We start from the raw sequence: 17,001 nt of genomic DNA, 5'->3' as shown, positions 1-17,001 counted from the left end.
CTGGCTTCATACGCCTGGAGTCAGGGGCTCTCTAATTATGGAAAGACAGAAATGAGAAGAACCATTCCTAGTGGAAAAGACTACTGTTTTTTTGTGGTTTTGTTGTGATGTTTTTTTTTTTCTTACCAATCTCTCTGGGAAGGTCTGGAAGGGTGAATTATGAAGCTTCTCTGCATTAGGCAAGAAATGATTCATGGGGAGCAAGAGTAGCTGCTCTGGTGGAAAGCACCAGAGTGGTTATGTGTGCGCTGGGCAACCTACCAATATTCCCACTGCCTTCCATATACCCTGAGAAGTAAAATATACCTTACTTCATATTCAAACTCCATTTTGCACACAAATTTTGCAGGTTAATTGGCTGTACTTAACACCTCACTATTATTCTTCATATTCCTTTTCTATTTATTCCTCCTTCATGGTGTACTGCATCAAAACTTTTTATTTCAGTTGCAGTAATAATGGAAGAAAGAAAAGTAGTGGCAATATCTACAGCAAAGTGAAGCAAATTAAGCACAAAAGCTTCTAGAACAGTAGAAAGCCTGTACAACTGCAGTCCACTAAGCCAGTGGTCTACAAACTTTTTTGAGCACACACACCTATCATTAAACATTTTTTGAGCAAGCACCCCCAAAGTATGTATATTTATTTATAAATTATGTACTTTTAATACTGCAGTGCAATATTTTATTCCCCCACCTAAACGGATCATCTTGCACACCCCACTTTGGGAGACCCCTGTACCAAGCTGTCAGGACCAGACTCTGACAAAGAGCACAGAGAAAATTCCCTCTCCAGAGGTTAGCTGCACCCTCTTTGGCAAGCATCAGGGAGGTGGAGGGAGGACTGAGACTTGCAGCGACACTGATGTTGTCAAACAGATTGATTATCATGTTGGCATTTTAAAAATGGAACTAGAAAAGCTGGTGTAAGAAAAAATTGGTAATAACTATTTCTTATGGACTGGGCACTTTTTTTTTTTTTTTTTTACTGTATACAAATCCATTGCAGGCAATCCAACTCAAATAAATTCATACTTTTAAACTAGTCATCAAGGTACTTTCATCATGGGCACTGTGTCACCCTCCAATCTGCACAACAGCATTAGAAGGCAGCGTTGAGGCCTCCCAGCTCAATGAAGTTAAGCACAACACTTTAAAATGAAGTCAAATTAGGACTGACAATTAATTATGTGATCTCTGCTAGGCACTAGAAGTAGATGCATTACTAATTTAGTGTATTGTTGATATTTTAGCTACTGAACAAATGTTTACAGGCCACAAGAGTATGTCTAAATCTCAGAACGTCTACATTCCAATTAATTTGGCATTGTGCCCACCCTGTTTGCAGGTCTGATATTGTCTCCATATTATTCAGAATGGTTTTGTTTCAGGTATTCAAAGACTCAGTAACAGCTGGTTTTGCTCCATTAGACTAACGAAGTGATATAAAAATGAACTTGATTGCAGTCTACGCTTGGATATGGATTTTTACTAGTTGAAAACACTCCTTTTAGACCTGTATGCTACCAGAAAAGCTGTGTTCAATTCTACCACAGAAAGATTCTGGTTTGTTTTTTTTGGTTTCTGAGGCTGCCCTGCTGGTTTCACAGCTGCCACAGATCTGTCCCTTTGCAAAGACACCAAGACAACTAGTTGATTTACGAAGCTGTGTCTCTAATATAAATGTAATGGAGTCAGGGAAGATTTGTAAGATCTCACAAAATTACATATTTGGTGTAGCTCTAAATTATTGCTCTGACAGTCAGAAAACCAGAGTTTACTTTTAGGTGCTGCAAAATATTGTTTTGCCTTTCTCTGTGAATTGCTGATTACCCTTGTGACTCAATTTCCCAACTGGCAGTACTGTCCACAAGACTTGCTTCACTAATAGCTGTAAACCACCTGTACAAGGGTTTCCATTCCAGAATTTTGAAGAATCATGAAGGGTAAAGTTTTCTTATTGCACACAATCTCAATGCATTTATTGCACACTGTGACAAGTGACCACCTCTAATGAGGTAAGTAATCCTGCCTGTTCTGCAGCCTTTCCATGATGCCTGTTCATTTAGCATTTTTTATATATTGTCTATTCCACACACAAAATACCAGACTCTTTAGGGCTTCTATGGCTGGGCTCTGAAGAACAGATAGGAGGGCAAAGAATACTTGTATTTTGCAGTCAACCAAAATGCTAGGCAAAACTGACTTCCCTCCCACCCCAGATCATGGCAACTTCACAAACTGTTGCAGTTCCAAAGAGTTCCTAAAACAGGTATGAGAGGACAGGGAAGAGGTGAAACTGTTGCCTTTCTCACTCACCCATAAGGTGCACCAACCAGAGAGGCCAGGCTCTCCTCCCAGGGATGCTGCCAAGGGATGCTGACAGCAAACCCCCCCACTGGAACTCAGGGAGGTACCTGAACATCAGGCCACTTCTCAACATGTTTGTCATCTTTCCTGCCTCTCAGTATGACTAAATACGAGATTGTGCAAAGTGGGAGAGGCAGACAGGAAGGAAATATCTGAGCCTGAAGGTCTTCAGTTTTGTATTTTTCTCTACAATCCCCAAGCCTGAGTATTCATCTTGTTCAGGGTCACATTAAGATACCACAGGTTCTGCTGATGCTCACATAAATCCTCTCATTTTCAGTGCTAAAGGAGATAATTTCTCCCTTGCTGTAAGTCAATTAGCTTAATAACAGCCCTACTCACTGTAACTCAGGAGAGGTAAAAATTAGAGGAAAATAATACTTAGAACTGAATGCATACAAAGATTACAATTATTTTAAGATCAACCAGACATAGGGCCTAAACCATTAACAGTCTTCCCTCTCGATCAGTACTGCTGTAACCTTACAGAGAACACAGCTGGCTACACATTAGTTTCATTGTTGGGCTGTCAACCCTTTGAAAGCTTTCACCAAATTCCTCACCACAGGGCATTTTCCCTTTGCTTTAGATCTGTAGGCACGTAGTACTTTGTGAGGAAGTGCATGTAAGTGCATGTAATGCAACTGCTATACTCTATGCTGTTTGTTTTTCTTGGGGGCAGAATAGGTATAGAAGATTTTCATGAAGTGTTTTTTTCCCTTAAACATTCATCTTGCAGGAAAGCAAAGTTCCCAATCTTTTATCTTCCATAGTACAAAGGATATTTTAGGACTGGATTATGTCAACAAGGTTAAACTAAGACACCCTAACTTTTACTGATGTTACTAGAAAAGGAGAAGCATACATTATTGTTTTAGATCATGTCTCTCAATAGTTGCAATCTTCTATTAAGAAAACTTGGATTTACTGGATTGGATTTTAGAATCAAAATGTACCTTCCACATCATCATTTTAAAACTAAACCAAACAGATTATCAAATTGTAATAAACTTCAGCAATAAAATCTAAATAACTGATACAAAGCAATGATATGTATTTGATTTTATATTGCTGATCTGCTCAATGAAATTTATTACTGAAACTTTGCACTCAGAAAAACAGAAAGCTTTTCCATATATATATATAAAGAATAAAACTTGTATGTTTGTCAAGTGTTTGGCCTGTTTATCTAGTGCACATGCTGTTTACAGAAGCAGATGGCATCAGAGATATGTATGAAGGAAGTACAGAGTACTCTACAGCTGGGAGATGTGTGAAAAACAATCCCCTAGGAAAGTCTTCCCTGCTTCCAAGGGTTACAAAAAGCATGGAAGTTTATATGGAAACCATGTCTTACCAACCACTACAGGCATGAATACCCAATGAAGTTTAATTTTGTATTTCAAATAAATTCTTGATGTCAAAAACACTACCTCAGAGGAAGATTCTGATACAATTCTCATTACAATTCTCATCCTCATTTAATGAGCTATCCTCTAGTTTTCTGCTTCAAAAAAGGTAACATGAGTTAATTGCCTAATTTATTCATGAAATTTCATAGTTGTTTGGGTTTTTCATCTCTTTTCAAATATAAGCAACCTTGATCATTTTGATGGCTCTTCAAATTGGAGTGTTTCTCAGTCCTTCAGAGTCCTCTTCAGTCAACTGTTTCCAGTTTTGCACATCAGATTGATTCTTCAGAGTGTTCTGGATCATCTTGTAGTATGGATTTCCATAACTTCACTATGCAGTTCTGCATTATTTTCAATTTTATTCCTTCCACAGTGTGTCAAATGCCTTAAAGAATAAGGAACACGGATATACCTACATATTATCCCATTAAAACCAATGACAATGGGAAGGAAATGGGAAAAATCCCACTGATTACACTGTGTAAAATGTGCAGATCCACTTGTTAAGATTATTGATTCCATTCCAAAACTCAGAGATAGGAACCTCTCCTGTTAATGGGATATAACATGCTGTTCGCCTGTTTTAATTAGCTAAACTATAATCAAGTTGTTTCATAGAACAGTGAACTCATTTTCCTACTATCTGTGCAGCACAGACAGCATTTGTGTCAACTCAGGTTGTTGCCAGTGCAGCCTCCAGGAGAACAAGAGCTGTTCCACATGTTTGCCTCTTCCTCTGTAGCCTCCATGAGCCCCGTGGGACAGGTGAGTGAATTTCAAGTGTTCATCTGACAATAGCTGCTCTAATAGCTCATCTCTAATAGCTGTTCTCAGGGGAGAACATGTACATCATTAGAGAAAATGATGCAATATGCAAGTAGTGACCCTAGCAGAATCCTGTTTCAGCCACAATTTTTCCTTTTCCTGGAAAGATCAAGGGTGTACAGCCTTATGCAAACCTAGTATCTTAATATGGATATCTACTCAACAAGACAGTCAGATTTGTAATATTCCTGTTAATGACTGAACTGTTTTTTATATATATAAAACAAATAATTTTGCAACAGATAGCCTTATTTACTCAATCAACTTTTTGGTATTTAAATCCATTGCAAAATATGTGCTAAGAAAAGCACATCTGTAACTTAGGTCTCTGAAAAGTCTACTGTATCAATGCTTTTTGAACTATTCTGGTCTCCGATGTCACCTAGTTTATTTTTTTGTACATATTCCACAGCAACTACCTACAGAAACAATGGCTATGGTACAGACTGGTCACTAGTACAGACATATTTTCATCAAGAAGCAGTATGTTCTTATGTTCCTAGTTGCAGGTGAGGAAAACCTTCAGTGGCAGATAGAAATATTCAAATAGTTTTTATAAAGGCAGCTTCAGTTCAGCTATGTTTAGTTTGGCTTGGTTCTTAGGTAATTATTTTTTAGAGCAGCTCAGAAGAACTGATAGTCTTGCCTGTATTGATAGAGATTTACTGGCAAACCTGAGAAGAAATGATGCAGTTGATGGCAGTATCTGTACCTACCCCATCATTATACATAGCTCAGAATCTAATTGCTCACTGCCTTCATCATTTACAAGACATATTTAGGAGACCGATACAATTCATTCTAAGAGACATTGAAGTTTTTTTTTAACTACTTAAAGAATTTCACTGAACATTGCAGAGAGAGATAGATGAATCTGAAGTCACTGAAGATTCTAACAAGTTTATCAGGAAAAATACTTTCTAGAATGTTTGAAAGTCAGTTCAGTGCTAGGGAAAATACCAACAATGTGAATTTATAAAACAGAGAGCTGCCTGACTGAATAAGATAGTCGTGATGGAAGACTTCTAGAATGCATGTTTTCCTCATGGCTTTGCTACAGAATTCCATGACTAAGTTAGTGCAATCACACAACCCTCCTCTAAGTCAATTATTCAACTGCTAATGTGGGGAAAATAACACCAGTGTACTTCAGGATTGCTGAAGGCTTTTTTTTTTCCCGGTAAAACATTTTGTGCAAGATCGTGATACAGTAAGATCTCACCTAAGGGCTGAAGTCAGCAAGATTTTTAACAGAAGACAGGAAGAGTAGATAGCATGTTACATTCCTACTTAGGCTCTTTTTCAGCTCGGTGACACCTCAGCACTCTAGATGCCTCAATAACACAATAGGCACATCTGTCAAGAACACTTCAGAGCCCCCATCAGATCACAATTGAAGCAGCAGTGTGGGGACATAAACGCATACCACATAAACACAGCATGCCAACCACAAGATTAGCTACTCCAACAAACCAACTCTCGGTTCCCATATAAAATACAACTAGCAGAGATCATTCGCAGAGCAGGATTTCACCATGCTTTTCTTACCTGCAGGACTTGTACCACGCCTTGGGAACAGGGAATTAATGCTGGCTCTCATGTCAAAAGCTTAAGAGATGCACACATGGTGCCTTGTTTTTTTGTGGTCTGCTCAGCAGATAGTGGTTGATCTAGCACACTATAAGGAATCAGAGCCTCTCTTGTGAATAGCTACCATTACACAGCCAAACCACAAAGAAATTTTAGGCTTTATTCTTAGGGGCATTTATTTCAAGGTAGGATACTCAGTTTCTAAAGCCTCAGCCTGATTACATCTTGGAAACTGTATTCACCTAAAATCAGCTATCCAAATTACACCATAAAATGTAATGAAGGACTTTGTAAAGATTTACATCTAATTTACACCACATTTTCCAGTTTTGCAAACTAAATATTTATGTGCTCATTGTTGAGAATATTATTTAGCTGACATTGTAATGATTCCTAGGTAATGTTTCTTCTTAGTTTTGCATGAATGAAAAATAATGTTTAGAAAATGCCTTATAATGGCATTTTTGCATCCTCTAAAAAGCTGGGTGTTTCACATTAAGAAATTCCAGTAACGTTAATGAAAACATAGGAAAGTTTATGAAACCCAAAATGCCACTTCATAATTAGACAAATTTCTGAAGCTCCTTAGTTTTAATTTTAATGCCTAATCTTTGTTTTAACTCTGACTTGCAAATTATGATATAAATACATATAATGCTTAAAACCCACAAAGATGAAACCCCTAATCTTTAAATTGATTACATGCTAGACTAATGCTTAGAACTTCATTAACTGTTTATAAGCAGATATTTCAAACTAGAGGCAAAACCTTTTCAAGGCACTCTGTAAAAGGATTGCAACAATTAGCCTTGGGCAAATTTTCACCTAATACCCTTTTACAGTTGTATTTAAAAACCAGTGCATTTTGCTTCTATTCTTTTAGCCTGTATTGTACTGGAGATGTCATATTTCTCAGAACTAGTCTGCATGGCAATGCGTAAATTGAAGATTTAATTGTAATATATAAAAAGACATTACTGTACTTACATTTAAGGATGTTAGGCAGGCATGATCAAACTTCTATAATTAATACCTACAATAATTATTTAACTTCTTGTCTTAATTCTCTTAATTTGAAAGGCTTATGCCTCAAGTACCCATAATAAATTTTGCTGTTTCCCTGCTACTGTAGGCTGTTAGAATAGTTTTTGGCTCAGTTGTGGCTGTGTTTCCATATGGAATCCAGTTTGTCCTAACTTGAAATGTTACTATATGTCTTCCTCTAAGCCTCATTGGTTAAAATCCATGTATTTCCAAAGCATTACTATGGTACCTTCAATACCCTCCATACAAGGAATTTTCCAGGTCTCAACTCTGTTAACTTGCTGTGCCTAAAATGATACGTATCATTAAAGTCAGGACTGGGACTACTGCCATCCTCTAGAAGGGAAACCAGGTGTGTGCTGTGGGAGCAAAGTTTTTATCTCTTAATTCTGCTATGTGGACATGAAAAAAGAGAACACAGAAACTGCTCTCAGAAAACTAAAACTATAGCCTGAAAGAATCCAAGGCCTGAAAAATGGGCCTGCATATAAAAGGCTGAAGTAGTTGACTGAAGCTTTTTTCCTTAGGATTTTATTAAGCTATGGAAGACTTTGAAGCTATTATGAATCAGTAACTGAAAATTCTCAAAACAGATGTAAGTGCAAGCCTTCCTTGCTTGCAACTTTCTCAAACCAATGAGTGTTCCCAATATTTCTGGTTATGAATTGGGCAGACCAGGAACATGGACTGCACCTGAGGTACTCATCTCACTACATAGTAGTATCAGTTCTTAATGCTTGAATTCTTTTAAAAAATAAATCTTAGCATTCTTACTTAATGCAAAAGTAAAGAAGAACAGGAAAGGTTGTTACTACTGCATTACTAACAAAACAGTTGTCAAATAAAAGCAGAGATTATTTTTGTACATACAGAACATTAGGTCTTTAATTAATTAACTGAAAAAGCAGAAGAGCTCACTGTGACTAATCATTACTATTTGGGAAAGCCAGCTGATTAGCCTTGATGCATTCAGTAACTTCTCCTTTAATAAATTTTTAAAAACATTTCAAAATTACACTGTACTCACTGGATTGAGAACCACTGTGAAGAACAACTCTCCTCCTTGAATGCTTTTGTCTAGTTCCTTTGGGCCTCCAGGATACTCTTTATAGAAAATCGTGTGGGTGAATAAGCCACAAGTCTGCCTAGGAAGCACCTGAATGGGTGTAAAACAAATAAATAAAAACATTCAAGAAAATTTTTAAAACCCCAACTTTTATACTTTTAATGAGAAAATAAATGCCTTCTAAGCAACACAACTGACAACGTTCCTTTTCTGATATTCACAACTCTGCCAGTCTACAATAATCTAGTTGAATTAATAGTTAGGCAAATCCTTAAGTAGTTCTGAGTGGAAGAAACAACATTTTAATTATCAGTGAGTAATAAATAACATCAAAAAATTAATCATATTTAGTTTGAAACTGAAAATTGATTGCAATCAGGAAGTTACAATCCAGCAACCTCTTAAAACTGATTTTGTTCATAGCACCTGATCCTAAAATCAAGTATTTAAAAGTTTGATCAAGTATTTTGAAAACTGTAAAATAATTTGAAACATAATCTGAAATGTTATCAATCTGAACTTTATTAATCACTTCTACTTTTTATTTGAATGATGGTGTGTTGTAATTTTTAAAGTTGGTTTTTTTTCTTTTTTTTGCTTAGGTATCACCACCAGTGATAATTCTACACTGACAAATGACAAATTTTGCCTCTAATGCTCACATTATAAGAAAGATTTGTTCTTTGCTTCTTATTCAACTGTGCTAGTTTTGTAAGTTGCAAAATAATTAGCATAAACAAGTGTTTTTTTAAAAACATGCAAAGAACAAGTGTTTTGAATAAGAAGAGCTAAAAAATGAAGTTAGGTTTGCCAGCAGAACTTCAAAACAATTTCTACTGACTTCAGAAAATAATTCACTGCAGACTATTTTAATTATGTCTATATTTCATGGAAAATCAACAGCTAAGTATTGATGTTCATGTATATTTCTTAAACTGGAATTGCTCTCAAACATTTTAGTCCATTTTAGAACATTTAGTATATGATAGCTTAAACTTTTAAAGCATAAAAATGCCTTACTTGATACAGATTGCAGCTTTGTAGATATTCTTTATTTCTCATGGTTTCATTTCTCAACATCTTTTCTGTAATGTGCAGGATACTGTGACCACAGACTGTAAATTCTGTGTTGTCAGAAAATGTATGGAATTTGTATGTTTGCTATAAACTTGCATATGCTTTTTAAAAACCTTTGGATTTCACTGATAAAATATGAGAACGAATTCTCATAGAGGCAGGGAATCAAGCTGTACTGGATTGGAAATGCTCTGGCAAATCTTAAACAATGATTTTATTACTGAATGTATTTATTGCTTTAAACCTGCAGATGTGAAATATTAATGCATTTGCCCTGGAGAACTGAAAGCTGAGACTCCCAAAACAAGTTGTTTTATACAACTGTTCTTGGAAGTAGATTTTTGGCCCCAGTGTCCTTGTGTTAAATTTCATTATGTGTCTTCAGATGACATGTTTTCACAAAAATTTATGAAAGAGATTTGTGGAGATTCTGAGAGTCAATCAGATTTCCTCAAATGCTTCAACCCCCCTGAGCATATCCACAAACCCATTATTTTGTATGCAGCTATTGCTCTGAGGAGAACAAACTGTAGCTTAAATCTGTATGTTGTCATTTTTATTTTTTTTCCTGGATGTGTTTTAGTTTGCTCCATCCAAAAATAGACCAAAACTTTTAAATATTATTATTTTGCTTAGAAAAGTGGTATCCATGGTAACTTGACGACAATACCAGAATACTGTTAGAAGCTGAGTGGAGCAGCCAGAGGGATAACAGTGCACACACTACGATCTTTCCCATTGGCTCTTCTCCTACAAGCTCCAAAAGAAAGCTACTCAAGAACATACCCTCAAGTATTTTGGAAAGTTGTTTTGAAACACTTCTCAGACAATAATGACAATATGTAAACCAGGAATAGCCCACGCCCCAGTGACCAGATGGTGTCAGCATAACGCCTTCCATGTCAGTTGTGTATAACCCCTTTTGGCAAACGCTGCTGTCAGTGATCAATGCTGTGAATGATGCAATGCAGAGAAACTGTGGGATTTGACTTGTGGCTGCCTCAACAGAGTAGTTTCATCGCCTGGATCAGGGTGTGGGATGTGTCTTCCTTTCCTCCAACCTTCTGGATGTTTGCCCTTCATACAGACTGATCTCCCAGGCCCAAAGCCTTGCTGTGGGGTTAAGCCACAGTTCACACTGTGGTATGGCAGGAAGCAAAGTAAGGACAATGGTAGAAAAAAAATATTTCTGCATCAAGATCCAGATTCTCAGATGACATAAATTGGCAAAACTCTTTTGCATTTAATGATACTATGAAAATTTAAAACCTGCTAAAAGTCTAACCCTTAATATTCTGTTAAAAGATGCAAAGCATACTTTTTCCTTGAGATCTGAACCAGTACTAAACAGTAAGATTAGAACAGTTAGCCTGTTAACTGTTAACAGCAGGGTGCCTGGAGGCCAACTTCATTAGCAGTAACATCATCAGCAACAGATTTACTTTAATTAACAAGATACTGTCAAACATATCTTGCTACTTATGCACAGCAATATGTGCTTCTCACAATGTGAACTTTCAGGATACCCTGCTTTTCCACTTAACAATAAAGTGTTCATAAAATGGTAGACTGGTAGTAATATGAACATCGTAAGTACAACTCACCATGATATTTTTGTGGATGAAGCCTCGTCTATACCTTGCAGGCTTCAGATGTGGATATTCTTCTGTGCTGGTAACTCTGATATTCCACACCTTTTTCCAGGCATCATAAAGTTGAACATGCACTGGATAGACTCCAGAATGGTGTGGAGCCACCGCATAGCCGAAGTCAGTTGGAATACCATGTTCCTAAAATGTAATCGAACAATGACTGCTTTCAAAATTTAAGAAACTTGATGTTTTGGCATTTCTCATATCCTTTGTTTGTGGGATATCAAGAACAGGTCTAAAATGCAAATCATGGTGGTAACAAAACATGCTGATATGTAAGAGAGATGGAAGGCAGCACTGGAAGATGAAACGCAGGACTTTAGTATTAAAGTCTTTTAAGAATTATTTTTATGAGCATGTAATAAGAGTGATATAGTTGCATTTTTACATCGATTTCTTCAATTTACATTAAACAGAAAGTTGCACTTTTTCAAATTCTTGCAAGGAATTTGCTCAAAAATTAAGAATTCAGAGAGAACGTTCCTGGCACATATTCAACACAACAGGTAGCGCCTGGCAGTTACAGTAACAAATATGAGATTTCCACTACATGTCCCTGCACAGTAAGTTGGATTGTTAGCTGAATTTCACAGAAAGCCATTGCTTTGCTCCTCTAGTCCACTTGAAGCATAAAAGCAGATTAAAAAAGCAGCTTAAACATTTCAGTATCATTTAAAAAAAAGGAGAAAATATAACCACTTGTAAAATTCTGAGGATAATAAGCAGATGTTGTAGACTAACCCCTTTTGTAGTACATCTTCTATTTTTGCAGACTCCTGTCATTTCTCTTGTTTACATATTGACCTTGCTGGTATTACCTTCTCTTGAAATTCAGTGTTTTCTTTCCAGTTCTAGTTTCCAGCATATTCTAATGCATTTTGACACCCTTTCTCCTCTCTTTCAGGTTACTTTTCAAAGGAACAGTGTGTAAGAGATATTTGATAGTCTGACTAGCAGAATACAACGTCCATAAGATTTTGTAATGAATTAGGAAAACTGCCTTTGCACACAGCCTTTGAATTCTGTTGAAGAGTTTTTAAATACTGTTTGTATGGTTGTCATCTCTATATTTTCTAATAATACTTCGTGTGCAAAGGTAAGAGTTGGTTGATATTTGGGTCTCTTCCTTTGAATAAACTTGCTACTAAGGAATATGAAGAACTCTCCAAGTCTTATCTCAAAGAAAAATGGGTGTTTGACCTTAGTAAAATCATCTTCACCTTTTCTGGAGAAGGACTGCACTACTGCAGGAAAGCCAATGTGGTGGATTTCAAAAGCTTAAATAGTCAGGATCTATATTAGACATATCTGTTATTATTTAAATATAGCAACTTTACTAACAGCTCAAAACAAAGGAAACTCACAGAAAGCAACATTTGCTCCTGCTCTGGGAGAAAATAAAAAGTAAGAACGCTAAAGCTGTGAAGCCTGCAAGGGAAGAAAGCTACTTTTTCCTCATCAAAGGGCTACTTTGAACCTAGTGTAATGACGTGTGTAACAGACAAGTTTGGCTTCATTTCAGCTGAGCACCCCGATTTTTCTTACTTACGTAGCTGGTGAAATTATTATTTTCCTGTAGCAATTTACAGCACCATAATGGGGCCTATTTTTTGTGGTGCTGCTTTTGGAATTCTTTGAAGGCTATACAACTCCTGGATAAGATCCAAACACCCCACCAGCAACCTGGCTGCACCCATGGAGCAGGTGGTCTGCTGGTTTCGAGCTGGGGTTTACTATGTGTAGTGTGCCAAAGTAGGAATGAGTAAGATCTGGCATATTGGTTTTACTGCACAGGGAGATAAAGAGTGGATACACCATCAGTTATACAGCTTTCCACTATTGAATTCCATGGTAGATATTTCAGTTCCTCTTATCTTCTCTTCTTCCCTTAAGCATGCATAAACATCAGAAAGAAAAATCTTTACAGAAGATGTAAGAAATTGCATCCTCTAATGTCCCATTTAATCTCCTTCATTCAGCTATAAACAAATGTCTGATTTTTAGGGATTTTTCCCTCATGTTTTACAATATACAGTAATAAATATGCAATTAAAATATTTCATTCTAATTATGAGCCTATCATCTTCAAGGTATCAGTGTCTCTGTTATTCTAAGTGACTGTAATTCCCAAGTTGAGCATTTCACACACAATGTACACACTCAGTTTGACATGCATGAAGCATCAGCAACTTCAGTCTCTTTCAAAAAAAGCACAATACTTAACTTTGTTACTAAATTATGTGCTTTAAGCAAATGAAATATGATGTGTAGCTTCATGTCTATATGCCTATACATTACTTCAGACATGAAAAATAATTAATGTAAGGTATCTGCAAATATTAAGACCATTCAAAGTAGTGAAGGAAATATAAATTTATGAAGTTACCCAAAACAGGGCTGAGTAAGAATGATTCTAATCGCATACTTTAATGGTTACATACTGTAGAGCAATCCCAAAGGATGTCTTAAGTCACACCAGAAGTACAAGAACTAATTTAATTTCCAGTGGGTTGCAACAGTACAATGAAAAATAGAAAAAAGGGAAATTTAGAGCATTTTTAAATTTCCATGGTTCTAACTTCTACTGAAATATTTTCTTTAAAAGAAACATTAACATTGAGCTGGTCTGTACTCAGTACAACTACAGTTTACAGTAAACTTGGTAAAATCTAGTTGTAAGAAAGCATATGACTTACTTAAAAGCAAAGTTCTCCAATACAGATATTACCTGATTGATATTCTAAGCCTCTACCTTCCTCCTGCACTCACTGACACATGACCATAAGTGCACTCTTTTTTGTTCTGGTATTTCAAGTCCCCCTGCTCTTTCAAGGAACAAAGTCATTACCTGCCAGCTAAAAAGCAAGCTGTGTATTTTGAAAAGGAAGAAGATATTCTGATATAACACTTCTCTGTGTCTTTACAATGGAACATTCCTTCAGACAAATAATACATACTTAGTATGGCAGTGTGGTTTGGTTTTATTGTGTGAAATTAACTGTAGATAAAAGGTAAGTCTGTTAGTCTACTATCCTCAACCTCAAGATCTGTTTCTATTTTTTCTTATATTCTCACTGAAACATTTTTTTCCAGAGCTTTCCTGTGAATAAATCATTAGTAAAGGTAATGCTTTTAAAAATAAGTTTGTAAAGCTGATCCAAAGGGAATATAAGATGTTATTAGATATCATCACAGAAAAGTATCTTTGAAAATGTGGCATACTTCATTAATACTAACATGCAGTGTTTTCCCAAAGTTATTTGAAACAGTTTTTCTTTCAGAGAACTGGAGTTTTTCTAATTGAAACGTGTTATTTGGACAAAATTTTCTTTAGGACAATATTGAAATAGAAGCACAAGAAAGACTTGGAGCTGTTGCAGAGGGTCCAGAGAAGGCCCACAAAGATGGTCAGGGGGATAGAGCAGCACTGCTATGAAGACAGGCTGAGTGAGTTGGGGCTTTTCAGCCTGGAGAAGAGAAGGCTCCAGGGAGACATTATATAGTGGCCTTCCAGTACATGAAGGGGCCTACAGGAAAGCTGGGGAGGGGGTTTTCAGCAGATAGGGTAGTGATAGGAAAAGACGTAGTGGTTTTAAACTGAAAGAGGGTAGATTTAGGTTAGACATCAGGAAGAAATTATTCACCATGAGGGTAGTAAGGTACTGGAATCTGTTGCCCAGGGAGGTTGTGGAAACCCTTTCCCTGGAAATGTTCAAGGCCAGGTTGGATGAGGCTTGTGCAGCCTGGTCTGGGGTGAGGGGTCCCTACTCATAGCAGGGAGGTTGGAACTTGATCATCTTTAAGTTCCCTTCCAACCTTAACCATTCTATGATTCTCTGATTTTTATCTATATTGAATTTTTAAAATGGAAACATTAATTTCTTATTCTGAAAGAATTTTTGCATTCAAAATTTTTCATAGAGTAATAGAAAAAAAACAAACTTCAATTGATAAGAAAATCCAAACTGTAGAGAAACAGAATTTTCATAGTACAAAATAGTGACTGCAAAAAGCAACTGTCTTTATTTCAATTCCTTCAGATTAAAACAAATGCTATAAAGATTGATTTTCCAACAAAATAGGAAAAATGGTTTCTGAATACCTTAACTCAATATAATGTGCAAAAATAGAACTCACTAAGGCAAATTTTTTGTTGAGGATCATCTGCTCCACCAGCGACGACTCGTTGTGGAAGAGGTGAGGCTGCATGTGACTCCACATGTGGGGAAACCACCAAAACTCATCTACTGACCTCAACAAGAGATCATCACCTTCATCTTCCTCCTCAGTGCCTGCAAAAAAAATTATAATCTCTTACGTCTCTGCTTCTGTTATATTATTAAAAATGATTGAAAATATAAGAAAGAAATTCTAATAATAAAATGTGACCATTTTAAGTACTGGTGATTTTAAATGTTTCCAAGTTCATATTCCTTTTCCTGGAGTAATTGCAGCCAAGTAAAAGACTGAAAGCCCCATTTTCATGGCATCTCAAATGCATGGTAGAACACTGCCCTCACACACTTGTGCTGTATCAGTAACATCAGTAGGAAAGGGGTGGAATCAGGGAAATTGTATACTAGACAGTTTAATACAGAGTACAAATCAAAATGCTGACAACTCTTTTCTGGTATTCCTTATCCAAACTAAACTCACTCCCCCATCAAACTTATTTTCCTTTCATATACATGGAAGTATTTTTTCTAGCAGTCTTTTCAAAGTCTTATGCCTAATACAATTATTTTCTCTTCCTTGCTAGCTCTTACCTTTCTGATTCATGGTCGCAGAAATCTGCATCTTTGGAGAGCCTTAAAGGGTAAGATGTCTCTGGGGCCTGTGTTTTCAGCCACCCTCCTGCATGTCCCCAGGGAGGCAGTGGGGGGAGCAGGCCCTGCAGCCATCCCTAAGGCCATGCACACCCTGCCTGTCCTTCAGCACCTCTGGTACCCTGGTACATCTGCAAGGCCGGGGCCGGCCTCCCACCCTCAGCCTTCACCCTCGTGAATCCTTCCAGCCTGCAAGGCCAACAACCTCTCCCTGAGCCCCCGCTGGGGCAGCCTCTGCTCCCCCAGGTGCAGACGGGGGTGCTGGCTGGGACCTCCAGCACTCCAGAGGCCATTCGTGTGACCCGAGGGCAGTGACAACCCGCTGTAGGTGCTTGGGCCGTGCCTCGGCTCTGCATAACCCACCCGTGGAGATTGACCTGGGCATCTGACAGCACCAGAGGGATGGGAAGTGTCAGAGCATAATTAGCTGACAGATCAGGACACTCCTTCCACTCCCAAGGCCAGACATTCATCCTAGTCCCTGTGCACTGTTAATGGCAGGCGAGGCCTGTCAAAGCCAGCCAAATGTAAATAAGCCTTAAATGGGCTGCCGTATACAGACTGTATGAGTCAAACTTTTGACAACCTGTAGCTTAACACATCTTCACACTGTGCCTGCTTCCTTTTTTTCTGCTTGCTCTTACTCCCATGAACAGTCAACACGACAAATCCTTTCTTCCTACTCTCCTTTTTCAGTCTCTAAGCCAAACATTCAGCTCTGATGTCTTTTGCCATACTCTCACTAACCCTACATGCCTTTGGCTTTTTCCTTTCCTTCAATAAACCCTGTCTGACACACTTTTACTGATGTGATTTTATTCCTCATTACCTCTGAGGGAACTACAGCAGTGAATGAAAAATGTGGGCAGACATATGTAAAGATGTATCAATATAATGTAGGATCACCAGATTTTAGGACTCCATGTGAGTCCATGGGGCCTTGTGTCATCAATGTTCACACACTAAAAGTCATACAATAGCCAGATGAGGGAGAAGAAACCATATCAAGAAAAGAAGACAGCCACAGCAAGGGATGGGCTGTAATGGAGACAGACTCAACTCATTCACTTTACAGTCAGTAACTGGGTCAGTTTGTACTACAAACATGTAATACCTTTGCCAAATCCTCCTCAGCCAAAA

At 37.4% G+C, this 17,001-nt stretch overlaps 1 protein-coding gene across 1 annotated transcript in view; it reads right to left on the bottom strand.

Annotated features, from left to right (window-relative positions):
- NDST3 (N-deacetylase/N-sulfotransferase (heparan glucosaminyl) 3) overlaps nucleotides 1-17,001 on the bottom strand; it is a 57,821-nt gene that overhangs the window by 18,011 nt on the left and 22,809 nt on the right. Inside the window, exons 3-5 of the mRNA XM_009998560.1 lie at nucleotides 15,173-15,327; nucleotides 10,988-11,173; nucleotides 8,268-8,396 (exon numbers count right to left, since the gene is read on the bottom strand). Of these exons, the coding sequence (XP_009996862.1) occupies nucleotides 8,268-8,396; nucleotides 10,988-11,173; nucleotides 15,173-15,327 (470 nt within the window). The remainder of the gene's footprint in view (nucleotides 1-8,267; nucleotides 8,397-10,987; nucleotides 11,174-15,172; nucleotides 15,328-17,001) is intronic.

This window comes from Chaetura pelagica, unplaced genomic scaffold (genome assembly GCF_000747805.2).
Source record: "Chaetura pelagica isolate M959 unplaced genomic scaffold, ChaPel_1.0 scaffold176, whole genome shotgun sequence".
In the NCBI taxonomy this organism is placed as follows: Eukaryota; Metazoa; Chordata; class Aves; order Apodiformes; family Apodidae; genus Chaetura; species Chaetura pelagica.
Note: the sequence above shows the minus strand (reverse complement) of the source record. Positions and strands in the feature narration are given on the sequence as shown.